Below are 18,650 nucleotides of genomic sequence, written 5' to 3' on the forward strand. Positions count from 1 at the left end.
GCCAAACCTTCCAGCTGAAGTTTCTGGTTTACCTGGCTGCTGCATACTGGGGTCAAAAGTGGTTTAGTAAAAAGGAAATCCTGCTATTAAGGAAAAGGTACAGCTTGCTCTGCTTGATCCCCCTGCCTGGAGAGTATTCTTTCTTGCTGTTGTTGTTGCAGGGTTCCCCTCCCCCCCCCCCTTAAAATGAGATTGTATAAAAACTTTCTGCACAAAGACCCCAATGTAGAATTCAGTCCCTCCCATCGATAGAGAAAAAGGCAGAAGTCTTGATCCACAGCCATGCTGTCAGCCTCTAGGAACTGTTGCTCCTGGTCTTTCATGTGCATGATCCACCCACATTGACTCAAAGCACGATTTAGCAGAGACCAAAAACTTTTCATGCTGCAGCAGGGAGCAAAGCTAACATTCAAAGAGCTGTAGCCCTGTCATGATCAAGGCCCGTACGCATTGCTTCCTCTTCATTTTCTTTTCTTCCCTTTAGATGTTACAAAACTGTCAAGGAAAACCACATCCAGCAGGCATTAGAGCACTGAACTGAACCTGCAGGAGCATGGGAAGGTGTAATTAAGGTTGTCTTGGGTTTTTTTCACCTTCATTTCACCGTGCTTCTGTGTTTCCCTGCTGCGATCAGCTGTGGGCAGATGCTGGTCTCACTTCTCCCCCAGAACCTGGACTCCAGCAGTTTTCAAGTTTCCTCGTGCTGGTGTAAGAGCAGTCAGAGCTGCAGCTGAGCTTGCTGGGCACCAGGGCTCCATGAGCACACAGCCACCCAGCTGGACTCTGGCACTTTACGTAGGCATTAGACACACCAGCCTGCATGTGGGCACCGTGATGGACACTAATAACACGTTAACCTTAATCTGCCTTTTGGAGTCTTGGTGGCAGAATCCCAGCTGGTGAGGTACCAACTCCTCACCCCATTGCATGGGTGTGGTACGAGAGACCGCTGGCACAGTGCGCGTTCTTAAAGAAAAGCCTTTCCTCCAGTCCATCCTTTGCATCATGCATGGAGCTTTTCTGGTAGATCTCTTTTTATTTTCTCTGTAAGAACTCAAGGGGAAGGGATAGGAATGGAGAATGTTGCTGTTCGACGTGATTCAGGTACCCATGGCGACACACTCTGCATTGTCACCAACACAAGGAGATTACCTTATACAAGAATAACTACGAATTTTTGACCTTCAAGATTTTCTTACCTGTAAACATTATAACTGTATAGCAATGCAACCCAACTTGTCAACAACAAGAAATAAAAGAAAAATAAAACTAATTTAAAACCCTACAGTGGCAGCGGAATAAATTCATTCATTTATCATCTCGGAGGTTCCCGTCGCTCCTGCCTCTTTTCCTGCAAAGTTTAAATGATTAGATTTCTTTTTTACATTATGTTTACTCTCCTAAGAATAGAACACAATTTACAGAAGCTCATACAGATGAAAAAGCATTTTCGTTTTGTGCTGTTGCTCACACAGTTAACACACACAAACCTGTACCCTCCAGCTCTCCAAAACCTTGGTTCATACCGTCAAATAAATTAATACGATATTCAGAAATTTATTTTGAAAACCTTAAAAGAAGAAGGTTTATTACTTGAACTTTCACTTTAAAAATACCGTGCTTCTCAGCATTTCGTGCCAGACTTTGTCCGGTCCAGCCAAAGGGGCAGATTCTTCACAACACTTACATGTGCGGCTGGTCCTGCCAGCACTAGAATTGGAGATATTTGCAGGAGAGAAGATCCTTAAAGTGAAGAAATGCAGGATGAGGATCTAAGTTTACCATAACAGCTGGAAAGAACTTAGTAAAATGAAATTCAGTATCTGCTGCTATAGATCTCCCAGGTTTTAAGCTTCCAAGGCAGGCGGTGATTTTTAAGCAGAATTTTAACTTGCACGTACATGAATTATTTCTAGTGACTTGCTCAAAAATAGCAATTTGAGCCTGATTCGCAATGTACTTACACAGGGCTGGAGTGCGGCCAGGCAGCCTGCCCATGCCTGGGCGCACGAAACTTTCTGCACACACCTGAACAAAATACCCCTGCTTGGCTCTGGCACGGCGGGCTGGGGACACGCTCCCGGTGCCCCTCGTCCCTCCCCTGGCACGGATCAGCAGGGAACGGACAGAGTTCGGGGTGCAGACATCTCACTAGGGTCTGAGCCAGCGAGGGAGAGCTGTAGCTTGTTGCCAAGAGAGGCTAATGGCAAAGTGCTGTCCCCCGAGAGCAGGGGAGCATCATGCTGCGTGACTCAGAGGCACAGCTGAGTCACAGCCTCCCCTGGCTTCTCCTGTGATGGGAATGGGTTAGACACCGTATTCGAGATTGTGCTTGAAGTCACGATCCAAATCATTGTGTTCAGGCTCCTCATTTGCTTCACAGGGAGAAAGTATGTTGCACTTGGAGAAGAAAAAGGAGTCTGTGGTGCAGGAAACCCACCTCCTGGATTCCCACTCCTGAGAGCACTGTTAGGAAAAAAAGAAATCCAACAAAAAACACCTTTAAAGCACAAAGGGGTGACAGTATCTCCGCTGGAGCCCCTCAGAAGTCGGTGAAGGTACACCTGGCATATTGAGTATTTGCCGGTTAGCAGGACGCATCAGCTAGGATAGCCTGGGGCGTGCGGAGCTGCTGTGGAAAAGCGTTGACGTCTCATGAGGGTACGGCTGTCCTGCTCGGGAATACTTTGGAGCAGATCTTCAGGGGGGGTTAGGTGTTGCCATGCCTAAAATGAGCAACTCAGCCTACAAACCCCAGCGCCCTGGACAATACGGGACACTGGAGAGTAGAGCTCATGAGCTGGACCCTAATGGTGAGCAGGCTGGCACCAGACCCCAGCTCTGCAAACCCACAGGGCTGGTGTATGGGGCTGTGCTCGTCCCGAGGGATGGACATCACATGTATGAGTCCTCTGGATGGAGTCACGGCAGAGCAGGCATGTATCGGTGGATCCCCTCGGATACTGGCACTTCCCTCGCAGCACCGTTAGAGTTAAGTGTCACGGCAGATCTTCGCTCTCCGGTAGATATTTGCTGGCACATAACCTGGTGAATCCAGGCTATAGAGCATAAGTGATCTATAGTCACTAGGCAAACTTTCTCAAGAGCTTATTTAGGAGAGAAAGCCCTGATGCATCGGCAGCGCTGTGTGCAGGAGAGCTGCTGGAGCCGGCTGATATTTCGACACGACTGAGTATTTTTAGAGCCATCCTATGGTGCAGGATTTTTAACTTCCATTTCACAGCCCTTGAAGCCTGGCAAACTTTCATTAACATTTGATGCCTTGAAGTCATGCGAGGTCTGGGGGAAAAGGGAGAGAGGAAGGAGGAAAAAGAAATACACCTTTTTTGGAGCATGTAGTTTGCCAAGTTGCTGTGAAGCTTAGAAAAAGCCTCCGACCCCTATTCTTTGTACCTGGTGCTCTTAAGGTACCCAAACCATTCCGAGAGCATAGGTAGAATCCCAAACCATGGCTGTGTGGGAGAGTCTTGCTTAATTAAAAGTTAAGTTAACATCTTAAATACCTGGAGTCTCTCTGGCCCTTGGGGAGACTGAAGCACTTTTTAAACAGAGTGCTCTCCACCTTGGAAGGATTATGCCACTCTTCTTCATCCATTATTAGGCAACTTTGCTAATATAAAGCTCTTTGACCCCTAAATCCCCAAACTATTTATAAGCCATCATGTCTCCATCCTGGAGAGGAAAACCTGGGACATGGAGCAGTTAAAGGATTTGCTCCCAATTCCCGCTGCGCGTGCTGCCATTTCTGCTCAGCACCAAGTAAGGCTTTTCTCCCTGAATTTGTACACGGTGAAAACTGTGCTTCCCTGGCTACGAGGCAGACTTTCAACTGGAAAATAAATTAACAGAAACTCTGTTTCCCCCACCTCAAATATACAGACGTATACACACACAGACCCAGAGTCTCTTTGCACACAACTGAGATTTTTCATAGGCTGAGGGAGTAGGAAGAAGAGACGTATTTTTGTCTCCTTGGCAAAAATATATTGGCAGCATATCACTGAGTTGTAAAGATTGAGTAAGTACGGGAGCGTGGCCCCGTTAAGAGAAGCGGGTTTTGGAGAGCTGCCCTTGGGCTGCCTGCACCCATCTGCTAGGACCATCATAGGGATGCTGCCCTGGGGGGCTTCGGGGCGGGGGGGGCGACGGGACGGGACACACCCCAAACAGCCCCTGCAGGCTCCTGTGGAGGAAGAGGAGTTTGTAATACCTGAAATGAGGCGCTGTCATCTCTGCATCGCACCAGATGAAATGTCTGAAGGGGAGAGGAGCTGTAAATCTCCCCCTGTGCATGGCACCGTTCCCGGGCAGTCGGAGCCGCTGCCTGCCTCCCGAGCTGCCTACCTCTCAGGAGGTCTGGCCAAGATGGTGACAAACTGGTCCTCTCCTGCTTTCAGAACTCGGGAGGAAATATGGTCCCTGAGATGCTGTTTTACAAGGGCAGGGAGAAAGACAGAGGCCTGGGGAGGGAGGGCTGTGAGGAGTTCATGGCACGGTGGCACCTACCTTCTGCCCAGGCTTCCCAGAAGAAAGGAAAATGTCTTGGTGGTTCTCCTCCCAGCTGTAAACCTTCCCAGACACTCCCCTGCCATCCTAGGACAGCAAAAAGCAATTAGTGGCTCTGGTTACAAAGATGTGCCTGATGCTGATAAGGGCTGAGTCTGCCAGATACAATATTTAAATCCAGTTCTGCGATCCCAGGCTAGATTGCCCAAAGCCACCAGAACCATTATCCTTCCCCAATGCAGGTAGAGACATTTCAGTGTAAAATGCAATTCTGAAATACTGAAAGTAAACTCAGAAATCTCAACAATAAAATATTTATGCATCTGTGCTTTAGTGCATTGTAATTTTGCATGATATGCTTTGCTTTTCAAGACTGACTAGATTAAGGCACTTCTGATTCATTAAGCACATTTTCCCAAATGCTGTTTCTACAACCATTGTTGGGCCATTGTGTTTAGTCGTATTTATTAGCTGGTGTAACAAGGAAGTTACGTCTTCCATAAACCTGAGAGGAACCTGCTTCAATGTGTTGCTCTGAATCTCAGCAGAGAAGCAAACAGTTCTAATGAATAATTAAAGCTTAAAGAGGTCATGCAGCTTTTGCAGTCTTGTTTTTATTTGTCACTGCTTAGTTTGCATTAGGAAATAGAAAGTTTCAGGTGCAGGAGCCAAATGAAATCCCTTCTACGTGTGTTCATTTATACAGATCTGTTTGGTAGCCATCTCCGGTTTTATGTATTAGGCCATATGTTAACTGTAATAATTTAAATCCGTCCTGGGAATTATAAGTTTCAGGCTCTTAATTTTCATCAGGCAGTGGCGTTGCGCATCCCCTCACCTTCTGTCAGCAGTACGAGCACCGACTTCCCAGCCGGGCAGGACTGTGGATGCAGGCAGAGCTGCTCAGGGAGGACCCAGGTTGCCATCTGGTCCCTGTCTCCACAGGCACCACCAATCTGCCAAGCTCCTGCTCTCCTCCTCGGCCCTTCCTCGCCTCCGGCCACCCACCGCCCACCCTTCCCGTCTCCTCCTCCTCCTCAGCTCCCTCTCCCTCCCACTTTCTTCCAAGCTTCCTTTCCTCCTCCCCTGCGAACCACCTCCCGTTCCTCCCGGCTCTGCCCCGAAGCTCTCCTTCTCCGCCTCCTTTTTCACCTTGCTCTCTGCCTTCCTCCCCCCGAGCTGCTCACCCTTTGCCTTCCCCTCCCAGCCCCTACGGGAGGCTGGCCGCAGCCAGGGACACGCCGTCCTGCCAAGCCACCCTCCACCACCAAACATGCGAGGCACCCGAGCCTGCCAGCATCTGCACCCCCCGGGAGGCTCTGGCACCTTACGGGGTGCACATTCGGCTGGAAACCAGGGATAACCAGATCAGTAGTAACTCTCATTCAAGCTAAAGTCCTTCATATTTCCTTTATCGTTTCTTCTAGGATATATTACACTTGCAAAATAATTTTGTTCCCTTCATTTTTTCATACCAAACCCTATTCTTTCTAACCAGCAGCGCTGTTGTTTGTTCCCAAGGTTAGACATCAGCCCTGAGTATTCAACTAGACCACACGCACCGCACTAACCTCTCCTAGTGGAGTGTCTTCTTCCACTAATACATCATGCAGATGATTTTTTAAACCTTTGCCTTGCATTTCCCAAATCCAGCCATCAGCAGGGCTCGGCAGTTATGCCCCTTTCTCCTCACCTTTAGATTCCCCGATGTCATCTGCCTTGTTTCGGTCCCGCATCACTGGTTGTGCATGATCAATCTCTAGAGGTTCAGCTTCTATGTATAACTGAAGAAGCTGGCATAGGAATGAGGAAGACATACTCCAAAATGCCTGCAGATCCTACTCAAGGTCACTGCGTTATGAAGACAGACATACCACAAACATTCTCTTCAATTAAGATGATCTATGGAGTGAAATTTCCCTATTGCTTCTTCAATATCCAACTATTTTTTTAAATGCCGTCATCTTATGATGAATCACCATGGATTGAAGAGACATGGAATCATTACAAGATTGCAGGAGTGCCCAAATATCCTGCACAATCCCCATCAGTTAACTAGCGAGGTCCTATATCACTACTTTCTAGTGTAACCTTTGCTTTTTCTTCATAAGAAAAAATTTGTGGTGCATAAGTGAGCCAAAAGAAGGTTTGTAAAGAAAGAGTTCAGTTCTAGATGTCAGGTTGAAGATGTTCCTGCTATTAGAGCAGGCAATAATTCATTTTATGCAGAGATTATGATGATGATGAAGATTATTATTATGATTATTGTTATTGTTATTATTAATGTATATTTAAATATATATATCTGTGTGTATATATATATATATATATTAAATTACAAGGTGATGCCTTGTAAGCTTCTGCTACACCATGAGATCTCAAAGAAGTATCGAAAATATGAACCATTTTTCTACTGCCTAGATCTGGAGGGTTTTTCCGTTACATAAGAAGACCGAGCGCATCCTGTGCATGTTACCCCAAACATCCCCAAGGACCACCCAGGTCCTCATTCTGGAGAGTTGTTTCTTAAATTTTAGACTGTGATATGACAACTGCAAACCTTACCTGTTGTGAAATGAGGGTATTTCAGGAACGTGAAAAAATGGCAATTTAAGAGGGTCTAAAAGTAGGAATTAAGAATGAGAAGGCACATGTATGAAAGTTGAAGTGGCAGAAGATACAGGGGACAAAGCATCTCACGTTGTACTGGGTATGTTTCATCTAGTTCGAGAACTATAGTCATTCCCCAGGCATGACCATGACTATGTCTCATATTATAAACTCAGTAGGGACTTTTAAGAGATGTGAATGTCCATTTCCTTAAATTTCCTCCCCCAGGTAGCGCCGAGCCACAATACAGGCTTTATAGACGTGCTGCGATCATAAGAGGTAAAACCATCAAGCCCTGGTTGATCACCATGTTAATGAGGGAGAACTGATGACTTGCTGAAGTAAGGGAAACCATATGGATAAAAACCAAACTATCCCTTAAGGGAAACTCTATTCCAATTGTGCTAGCACAGGAAAACAGCACAGTTTGACAGTGTGAAAATAAACACAATTTGTCATTTTACAGCATATGAACGCTTCATCAGGCAAAATGACTGTCTGTTCTCCAAACTGCATCCGGTACAATTTGGCATTTCAGCCCGTTCATGATGATTGGTGGGGAAATTTCTTCACCGAAAGGGTTATCAAGCACTGGAACAGGCTGCCAGGGAAGTGGTTGACTCACCACCCCGGAGGGATTGAAAAGCCCTGTAGATGTGGCACTTAGGGACATGGGTCAGCGGTGGCCTTGGCAGTGCTGGGTTCGCGGTTGGACTTGACGATCTTAAAGGTCTTTATAAGTCTATGGATTCTATGATGGACTGGCAGCAGCCTGCCTGAATGAGCAGTCTTTGTACTGGTGAATATGTCAGGAAACAATATGTCAAGAACAATGGGGGGGAGAAAAAGGTAATTTTGGTCCAAATCAATATATACCTGAATCCTGGCTAGCATACAGGCCACCGCAGCTTATTTCCCACTGCTCTCTGAGGTGCTGGAGCGACGATCGCCACTGTGTAGTTACAGCTGTGAATAACGAGTTAGTCTCTGACACACTGTGCCAAAAGCGCTGCTGGCTACTAAAGTACCGCTTTAAATTAAGGCATTTTGGACCAGAATATAAGCAAGAGCTGGAAAGCTGTTGGAGAATGACCTTCAGTTCAAAGCTGTGATGGGTGAAGATGCTTGCCTGAGAAGCCAACACCAACTCCTCGAGTGTTAGACCAATTTCAGCCAAAGTAGAAAAGCCAACTACAGAACTCTAATGGAGGTTTCTAGCCAAGCTCCAAATTTATTTTAAAAGGACAAGGATGATTATATCAGCCACCCAGCAACAGCTTTGGCAAAGTGGTAGCAGAGCAAAGTATGGAGTTGAGTGATGAGCCAAACTTCTGGGCTGCCGGGATAAAGGACTGCGGCATGAAGATGCAGGACGAGACGAGGTGTGAAGGCAGAACACAGCAAGCGTGGGCCGTTGGTGGTAGATAGAAAAGCAGACACAGAGAAGTGAGTTAACAACCTCGTGACAACTAGAAACGCTGACAGTTTCTTGGGACTGAGCCAGGCATGGGAACGTTCGCTCGCCGTGGCAGGGCTAACTTATCTCTGACTTGAAAATGTTCCTCGAGCAGCGTCGCCAGCATTGCCCCCAAAAAATCAAGTCATAGGCAGGTTGAGGAATTGCCCCTATTTCCCCATGCAGATGCTTTACAAAATGCAAACTGAACATCAGGGCTGGAAGTGCGTCAGGGTTTCTTCCTAGAAAACACAGAGCTGTTCCCTCAATAAGCTCCATAAACGAGAACAAGAAAGGCTAAAACAAGCCACAGGCACACACCTCTCGCCCCAAAATTTCCCTCACTTTGCCATCCAAGCAGCAGCACAAGAAGACACGGTTAATAAGGAGCAAATTGCAAATGGTAGTAGGAACGCACGGAGAGGCTACGGGGGATGCCTGAGCCGTGGTGGCGGAATAACGCAGCACGCTATTTTATCTGCTTTGGCCGAGGAAAGGCAGGTGGGAAAAGGATAGGAGTGTTGCTCAATAACCTCAGTTATCTTTTTATCTATCTGGTTTATGAGAGGAACATTCAAAGAAAATGGAAATTAAGTAGCTCAAAACAACAGGTAACGTAGAATCAACTCTTACCGGCTTCGCTGCTGTCCTGCATTTCCCTGATACCATTGGTATTCACTGTGGTAGCACAAGGACACTTAGTACTCTTGGCAGCAGTTTTGCAATGACTGAAGAGGATTGAAAGGACAGCAGCCAGACACTGTGATGTGTTTTATTAGCTCCCAGATGTGCAGGTGAGGTGAATCTTTGGGAAATGAGTTTCGCAGCCATGGATTTTCTAACATCACTCAAGGTCTCCAATAAAATCTTATAATGGAATAAAAGGCTGTCATAGAATTTTCAAGTCATCTTTGGCAAGCATCTTTTCTGCATCTGTTCATTTCTTACACAGAAATACACGTGCACAACATCTTTGATGATATTTGCCCAGCTGAAAACAGGAGGTCGGCTGCTAGGGCTGTGCGTGCCCACGCGAATTACAACCAACCGAGCCTCTGCGAGCATTTCCCTGGATGCCTCGTGGTGTAGGTGATCCAGAATCTGAAGATGTGTTGCCAGGCTGTACAAAACAGCATTCAGGTGTTAGGTCCTGGATTGCAGCATGCCAAAATAATACTGCTTGAAGAGTAAAATGGTTCAAGCCAAAACTAGAAGTCGCCACCCAGCAGCAGCCTTCCTCACCACTGAAGCAAGATACATCTTCTCCCATGTGCCTAACTTCTTCAGGCAGCGGTGAGCATCCACAGATACTGGAGGAGAACAGCTAAGGCACCACATCTGGGCCACGGGGAATTCAAGAGTGTTGGAAGAGAAAAGGGTGGTGGGTCATGACATGAAGGTCAGACTGCCCAAGCGGGAACCTGGCTGGTTGCTCTTTACGGCTGTGAAATTGGCACTCGCGTCAGTGGAGGTGGCTCTTCTGCAATGCAGAGCATGAGCTCCACTACGGTCTGAGACCACGGCAGAAAAAAGCCATGCAAGGAGTCGAGCAACACAACCTTCATTCTGCGGGGAGATGGTGAAAGGGGAAGCTGCGAGCTGCCTCTGCTTCCAACAGAGAGGGCTTTGTAGAGGAGCACCGAGGAGAGGCTGCAGAGGGCCACAGGCAATCAGACCAGGCACTGCCACAGCGCAGGCAAGTCGAGGAAAGTGGGTTCTAATGTCCTAGAGCAAATACTTGAGAGCGGTGGTGTAAGACAGTCCCTTCTCTCACAGAAAATCTATGATAAATACAGGAGGGAGCGTTAACCACTGTGTGAAGGCCAGAGAAGAAGTGAAGCGAGGTTAATGGTGGGACTGAGCATGTCAAATGACAAGATAAACTGAGACCTGTTCCTAGAGAAAACGTGCTTTTGCTGGTCTTGAAGAGAATGGCAAGTGCTAAGAATAAAGGCCAGGGTGACAGCAGAGCGCGAGCCCCTGCCAGCACCAGCTCATTTGCAAGTGCGTGGGCAGAAGCAGCTGCGAGCTGCTCCAGTGTGCGTCTCCTCCGGCGCCGCTGGTGCCGGGCGCTCTGAGCCCTCGTGAGGTGTTTAACACACCGCGAAGGTGTTTTGCCTTGAAAAACATTACAGAGGAGTAAGCTGGAGCAGGCAGTAAAAGCGACCGGTGGTTACTCACGTGGCGCTGAGGGGACTGGTAGAAAGCTGGGAGCAGCGGAGGGTCTGTAGGCGGCGGAGGGGGGGTACTGGGAAAGGGGGAAATTCACGTCACAGCAGAAGATAAGAAAATAAGAGACCTGAGGAGGAGCTTTTCTTTGCCCACCAGACAATTGAAAATAGATCAAAAGAAGAACCCAAAGGGTTTGTTACAGCTGACAGCTCCTAAGGAAGAAAGTGGGGCAAATTTCATACATTTCAACATTTTAAAATCATTTTCTTTTTGCCCGGAAAGTAGAGGGGGAGCAAAGGGAGAAGACCAGATTCTGAGATCACTGTTACTGGGTGAGACAGATCAGAGTCCACCGCACTGAAATCAGGATCTGGCCCTTGAGTAGGCAGTTCAGCACCCTGCGACGAGAGACAAGTGAAATCTGAGCTACGAGATGAAAGTCGGAGGAAGGAGGAAAGGAGTTTTACAAGGAAAAATAAATGATTATTGTTTCACTGCCTCAACACCTGTAGAGGACCCCAGGTACTAGCAGGGCTCTTCATTGAATTCACCTTCGGGATGAAACAAAACCACAAACTGTCATATGGACAAATATTCCCTGGACTGGCAGGGCTCAGGGGGTGTCAGAGAGCATCCATCTCAAAAACAGCCTCTGCTTTGAAGTTTCCAGCTTCGTGAGGCTCTCACAACAGCCAAACTTTTCTCAAAGCAGACACCCAATAAACGTGTGTTTAACCTCCTGAGGCTTCTTTGCTGGCTCCATCCTCCGTGGCGATGAAGGCGGTGTTACAGCAGCAATGCGGGGTAGCAGATTCACATGGGGTGCGTTTTGCACATGATCTGCATCAATACTTCATGATTTCTTTTATAATGACAGCATTAAAGGTCCTCTGGAGGAGGCTCACAGGGGCTGTGCTCATTCAGGTAACTGAAGGACAGGCTGGTGAAACTCTCAGCAAACAGCAGGAGACAAAGCATCGAGCTCAGGACTGTTTAACGTAGAAAGTGCCAAGTTAGATGAAAACACCTAATGCTATTTCTTGTGGCCTGAGTGGGGAGCTCAGGACTGCAACAGTCCCTGTTCAACCATCAGCACCAGGAAACAGGTTCTGGAAGTAAGAGGAGGTCCATCACCCATTCCTCTTTTCAAGGGTTAGTTCGCGATGAGAGGAATGAAGAGAAAAGAAAGTTAACTGGGCGGCTGCGCTCGCTGCGGTGTGTCAGTCCAGGAGACAGGGGAGCTGTGCCAGTGGAAAATCAAAGAAATGAACGCAGTGCACAGATAGGCTCCACGCTTTAAATTTTGCGTAGACAAACATTTTTTGGCATGTCTGATCTCCTTTGCTCACTATTGCTCAAATCACGCAGCAAAGGATTTCAGAACTTGTCAGCAGAGAAATCTTCCTAAGGAAAAAAAAAACCCAAACTGTTTCCCTTCTCTGCTGGCACAGTCCGGCGCTGGCACACCCTCACTTACTATAAATAAGGGAAGCGCAAAGCCATGCCATTAAGGAAACCCTGTCCCACACGCCATGCTCGGATGGACACTGTGTTCAGATAACTGCTGTTACCACAGCCCTGCTCTGCATGTCACACTTCTCTTGTTGTCTGTGATGCTATCTGTCAGTCAGCCTTCCCTGTGCTGATATATTCTGAAAATTTGTCATTTAAACATTCAGATATCCAAGGGTAGTGGTAAATCGGGCTAACGGTTGCGCTGGAACCGAAGCACAGCATTTAATCACAGAATAGGTGCAATGAGTGGAAGCATCAGGCCACGTTTCCCGTGGTTCCTTACTAATTGTCTCATGTTTAATATACAGGCAGCTCCTTGCAACTTGTATTCCCTGTACCTGCAAGCACTTACTGTCAAATGATCTTGAAAATCATTTCCTTCCACATCTTCATCCCAGAAGACCCACATTTGCCAGAAAGAAATCAGCTGGTTGGAGGATTTGAGGCTAGACAATTATGGGGCATGTTTACCTGCCTGCAGGTAACTGCTGTAGCCGTACGACCACTTCTGCCGCTGACATTCATAGCACTCATTCCATCCGTATAACCCCCGCAGGAGAAAACCCTGCTCCACTCTATTAATAGCGTGCATGTGTGCACACAAGGTATCCGTAGCTGCTCAAGAGCTACAAGAATGCGGCACGTTGGCAGGGATGAGTTTGATCCAAGGAGGTCGCAGGTGTCTGGTGTCCAATGAGAAAACAAGAAAGGCTCCTCAACCAAGCCCCCAAACCGATGTCTTACTGCATAGTGTCACCAACAAGGGTGGGGGAGAGGGCTGGAAGATGAAGTAGTTAATCGAGCAATAGCGCTGCACAAGCTTTGATGGAGAAGGAGGTGGTGGCTCGCCCCATGTCCACCGCTGCTATCAGATATCGCCTCCTGTAAGCTCGTGTAAGGGGATGTCCCCCGCAGACAGGGTCCTCTGCTGCAGAGCTGCTAGCATCTTGCATGGTGGAAACCTGCTTTAAATGCCAACTGAACGCTAACGTTACGGGAAGATCTTGTTGTATATAGCTTTCAAGATTAGGGCGGGGAGAAAAGTACAGCCTGCCTTGGCAAATATTGTCCGAGATTTAAATGCTCTCTCTTCCAGTGCCGATTTGTGCAAACACTTCCAGGGCATCAGGGAATGATGTCACTGATAAATACTAACCACGGGAAACGGCTGTTGGGAAGACGTAGCCAACAACAACGTGATCATGTAGTGCATGGCCACAAACAAAGTTAACAAGTGTTTGCATCCTACAGCACTGACCATCGCTCTCAGTCATGAAAAACTAACCCCTCAGCGAACTATTCTGCAGTGGTACAGGCAGGATTATTAAAGGATTGCTTGAGAAAGAGCAAGGAGAAGGTAGTATGTCATCAGAATTTAGGATCACTACTTTGATTTACTGATGAAAACTCTATGTACTTTGAGATCTCAAACCCCAAAACAAAGCTTAATCTTCACTTAGGCACTACAGTTGCCTCCCTTATCACATTATCTGAGTACATCACACTGTAATTACAGTTATCTGAGCAACACTTAGTGAGACTGGCAAGTATTAACCTTGTCACAGAAGCCCTTGAACATAGAGTAAAACTGAGTCAGAAACAATTTTTACTTTTTCAATGCCCGCTGTAACCAGTGGGGGGGAAGAAATGTCCTTACACCATCAGCAACACTTCCAAAAATCTGCCTCTGCATTATCATTAACTCAGATCCTGAAGTCCTAGCTCAAAATTCAGAACAAAGATGTTATTATTATGAGGGAAAAAAGGCCTTATAATATTTGTATTTCTAAAAGCATCATTTAAAACATATCAGTAATCATTCAAAGAAAGGAATAATACTCACAGCATCTCAGTGGGATATTATGGCTTACTCTCAAGAGATATCCAGAAGTACTTCTCAATATTTTAGTATCTGTTAGGCAGTGATTGCAGTTTATTTATCTCTCTCTAGTGGGTACAGCAGTAGGAGATAAATATTCCATCTCCCTCTCCCAAGGGTATAAGGGACTGCAGCCCCATACTCAAGTGAAGAAGGAAGTCTCTCTTCCACATCACATCCTGGTGTGGAAGTGGCCCACGTCTGCCTTCTGGAGCATGGCCCAGTGGCCGCCTTTGGCTGCATGTTTCTTTGAGGCATCCCCTTGTGAAGCCGTCGAGAAGAGCTTTGAGGAGTCCGGACCCTGTGCAGATGCTGCAGGGTGGTTGCTACTGCATGGAATTGAGGCGTTCCCTTTTCTGGCACCTCTTCTATTTCATGGCTTTTATTCTTTTGCATTGCTTCGCACGCTGGGGCGGGGAGCTGGGTATGTCACCAAATCTTCGTTTTGTTTTTGTTTTTTCATGCTTAAGTACAAGTCAAACTTTGTGCCTTTAAAGCTGACCACTGCTTCGGTAGCTTCTACCCAGCTAGTGTTAGTTTTTCCCAAATCTGAGTTTTGAAGTCCGTCATTATGCAATAAAAAAAGGTATTGTTACATTTCCTGGCAATATTCTGTTTCTGATACATTGTGGGTTAAAAGAGCCCTCAGTACCCGACAGATCACCAGAGTTCTTGATAGCAACTTCAGGCTTCACTGAGAGTTTAATAAGCTGCTGCTGAGTTATGATACACCTGTGAAGTTTATGGAAAACATTTATCCAGCCTGCTGCTGTTAGCGGCTATCAAATCCTGTAGGCACTAGAGAGGACCCTGAACCAATATCTGTGCTCTGAAGTACAGCAGAAATACTGGGAAGAATATTTTGGGTTCCCAGGCTTTGGTACAGGTCCAAATTTCACAGTCATTTGCTATTTCTATAAAAAGTTGGCCAGAATGACCAATCTCGGAATTCCTAAAAACTGGAAATAGAAAGGAACTCTCAAGCTTACCTAGAATTTTCTGTTTGGGACTAATTATCCTCTTTTTTTTTGCCTCTGCTGGACTTGCTAATACTCTCTCGTGTGGAAGGTTCCAGATCTAAGCAGCAGGAGCTGCAGGTCCCAGCCATAGCAGAGGAAGAGCGCAGGCGCTGCTCGTGCCGGCGCGCCCCGTCCTGCCGCAGCCTGGCAGCCCTGCAGTGGAAGGGATGGCGAGGGGATGGCTGCGTGGCCTCAGGGAAGCTCCTGCTGAGGCTGGATAATGTAAGGCCATTCTACAGGGGTCAGACCCTCCATCAGTCCATCAGTGCTGCAGACACAAGAGGCTGGGGAGCATTCCAGCCCTGCAGACGGCTTGTCTCTTAACTCTGGAAGCAGGACATCAGTTTGGGTTGTTGCCCACCTCCACATGCCGTGGACGTGCAGGTTCCCAGAGCAGCTTTCCACGGATGGAGCTCTCTGCTGATGCCCCTGCCTGTCTGCGTGGAAGCTGTGGGAGCTCAGGTCCCTGTGATGCTTCTGCTGTTGTATCAGCTCTGGCTGAATTCAACCAACTACCTTAAAAGTTATTGCAGAAATACGTCCAGGCTGAGAGACGGCCCCACCTATACGCACAAAAGCACAGAGTCACTGAAAAGCCTATTTCCATAGGAAATTAGGGTGAGGAGACTATTGATACTTTTTCCTTAATCAATAGGAGAGGATAAAAATCATACTCTGTATTGCCTCTGAACTGGCATGCCATAACAGAGAGACTCAAAGAAATGACCATCCAGTCTCAAAGGCCCTGTTATGCTGGGAGTGAATTAGTTTCATTGTGTCAACTGCCATAAAAATAAGCACCGGGATCTTTAAAATCTGAATTTTGGATAGCCCTGCTGGAGAGCCATCAGGAGCAACAAGCCAGCTGATGGCAAACAGAGGGAGGCATGGGCAGAGGTGCTTAGCAGGAGCAGTCCCAGCTGAAGCGCTCCCGTCACCTGGCAGGCAGGACAGGTGTGTCACCTCCAGATGTGGCATCAGCCACTTTCTTGTTCACAGCCTTTGAAGTGCTGTGCTGAGAAAGCCTGAGCCGTTACCGCAATTAGAGTAGATACATCATTTACTGGAGGAATTAAACACACAGTAGCAAACCTGCAGTTGACACTCACAGGGTGCAATTTAAATCCTCCGGATTAGTAATTCTTTTGAGATCTTTGTAATCATCGGTAATAGGTAGTGAAATAAATCCACATTTATATCCTACAGACTGCAGCTGTGCTTCTGTTAAAGCAGTATTAACTGGTGGGGTTTAAATCCTTCTGCCAGCTTGAGCTGTAAGCACCGCAGCTCCTGTGCAGAGGATAACTCATCCTGGGTGATGGATGCTCCTGAGCATGAAAGCGCTGGTTAATGAATAATGAAAGCACCAAGGCAGAGTCGCACCTCAGGGCTTCGCTCCTGCAGTACGCTCTCTGGGGAGGTCCCCGTGCAGCTCGCCATGCAGCACCTCCCCAGCTGCAGCCGAGCCTGGATGTGGCTATGGATAACCATCGTAGAAGATAATACAAAATACTAATTAAAGCTTTATGCAGATGGACAAAGTGCCGAACCTCATCTTGTTTGGTCGACCGAGGGATTCACCTCGCCCCCTCTGGCGTTGTTCCTGCAGGTATCAGGAGCGCACACTCGCACCCTGACTTACTGCACAGGCTCCCGGTTAACTAAACAAATATGCCATTAAAAGCCGAGCCAACCTTGAGGGGGACATGTGGCTTTAAATTGCAGCAGGAGGAGATTTATGGACTTGTTTTCCAAAGCCTAGAGAGTACCTGAAGAGGCCTCAGACTGTTCAACATCTACCGGCTCTGATAAGGGAAGCCAGCGCTCCCCTCGGGATGAGACGGGAGGGGTGATGGGTGCTGGATTGGCACCTGGCTTTGCCACGGAGCCCCCGCCACAGAGCAGGGACCCAGAGTGACAGTCGCTCCAGGCACAAAAAGCAGCTTTGTGAATTCAGTATGTTTGTAAGATAAGCACGGCATTGATAAAGTAAAGCACAGAGAGGTTAAAAAAACTCAGGAGAACTGTATTAGTGGCAGACTGGCGAAAAGAGCCCAGGAATCCTGGCTCTCCCTTCCTTCAGCTGGCCTTCAGCCCAATCTGCCCCAGATTCGTGACCTTAGAGGTGGTTTCTCGATGGCATAAAAAACCCCAGTGACCAACACTACAGACAAATGATTTACTTAAACAGCCTGGGAGGGAAAGGAAATAAAACAGAGCTGGCAGAAGCGCATCTACCTGGTTCTATTCCTTATGTGTCATGTTTGCTTTGTTTTCATTTAGGAATCTACAAAGGACATTGCTTCCGAATCAACCACTTCCCTGAAGATAATGACTATGACCACGACAGCTCAGAATACCTTCTCCGTAAGTGAACAGTAACCCCTAATGCACAGGTTTACCAGGCAGGCCAGAGGGAATTCCCTGGGTGCCTCTACTGTAGAGTGCCACCCAGGTCTTATTCATGGCAAGAGACTGGCCCAAACTGGGTTGCACAGAGCAGTGGTGATGTATGTCCAGTTCACGCTGCGGATGGTGCAGTTGTGACCCTTGGGGACCCCCGTTTCAAGGGTTTTCTTCAGCCAGGGGGACACCCGTGTTACTCTTTAAACATTATATGGAAAATTTCCAGATGAAAACTACATCTATTATTCCCGGATGGGCGAAGGTGTATTTATCTGATAAGTGCATCAAAGCAGGTTTGAGGAGTGGGTTCCAGCCCGTTAGGAAGCTTTTCCTAATGCTTAAACTCAACCCTTATGCAAGCCTCATCCTTTGCAGCTGCCAAGCCACCTCCCCCTGCAGTGAAATTGCTGCACTGTAGGAAGGAAGCTGAAATTTCTGCAGCTAACAGCAAAATCTCAGCAAAACACAGGCTGTGGCTTCCCTGCGTGGCCAGCCAGCCATTGCTGCTCTGGGCTGGCCTGCAACCAGCCACAGAAGTCGTTCCGTACCCCAGCCCAGTTGCTCAAAAGAAGGGCAAGGGTTTCATCTCCTCCAGATGAGCGTTCGCTCAGCTGATGGGAAGTTTCGGAACTCAAGCGTGAAACCTCATGAATCCTGCAAAGTTTGAGGCAGATTTCCCCTTCCCCAGAGGACACCTTGCCTAGCTGTTGCTTTTGAACATTCTGAGCAGCCAAGCTGAAAGCAGTGCCCTTTACCAGAGAAGGAACCGCAGTTCACAAGGTGCTGGGAAACCTTCAGGGAGCAGCGAGTGACGCTGCTGGCTGAAACCCCCGGCGAGGCAAAACACTTCTCAATTACACTGCTGTTAATTACCTGAAACACCACTCAGAGAACCGCTCTGCCCTTCTGCTCACTACTGGAAAACAACTTCCAGTTGTTAAGACAAGAAGAGAGAAACAAAATTTACGAAAAGTATGTTTTACCAGAAAACCCAGCTTTTTTTTCATCTTTACTCTTGTCAATTCAGATCAGTCACAGCGCTCGGGTGACGTGATTTCAGTGCTCA

At 47.4% G+C, this 18,650-nt stretch overlaps 1 protein-coding gene across 1 annotated transcript in view; it reads left to right on the top strand.

Annotated features, from left to right (window-relative positions):
• CACNG4 (calcium voltage-gated channel auxiliary subunit gamma 4) overlaps positions 1-18,650 on the top strand; it is a 43,460-nt gene that overhangs the window by 15,541 nt on the left and 9,269 nt on the right. Inside the window, exon 2 of the mRNA XM_037405150.1 lies at positions 17,462-17,545. Coding sequence (XP_037261047.1) covers positions 17,462-17,545 — 84 coding nt within the window. The remainder of the gene's footprint in view (positions 1-17,461; positions 17,546-18,650) is intronic.

Source organism: Falco rusticolus, chromosome 1 (genome assembly GCF_015220075.1).
Source record: "Falco rusticolus isolate bFalRus1 chromosome 1, bFalRus1.pri, whole genome shotgun sequence".
NCBI classification, from domain to species: Eukaryota; Metazoa; Chordata; class Aves; order Falconiformes; family Falconidae; genus Falco; species Falco rusticolus.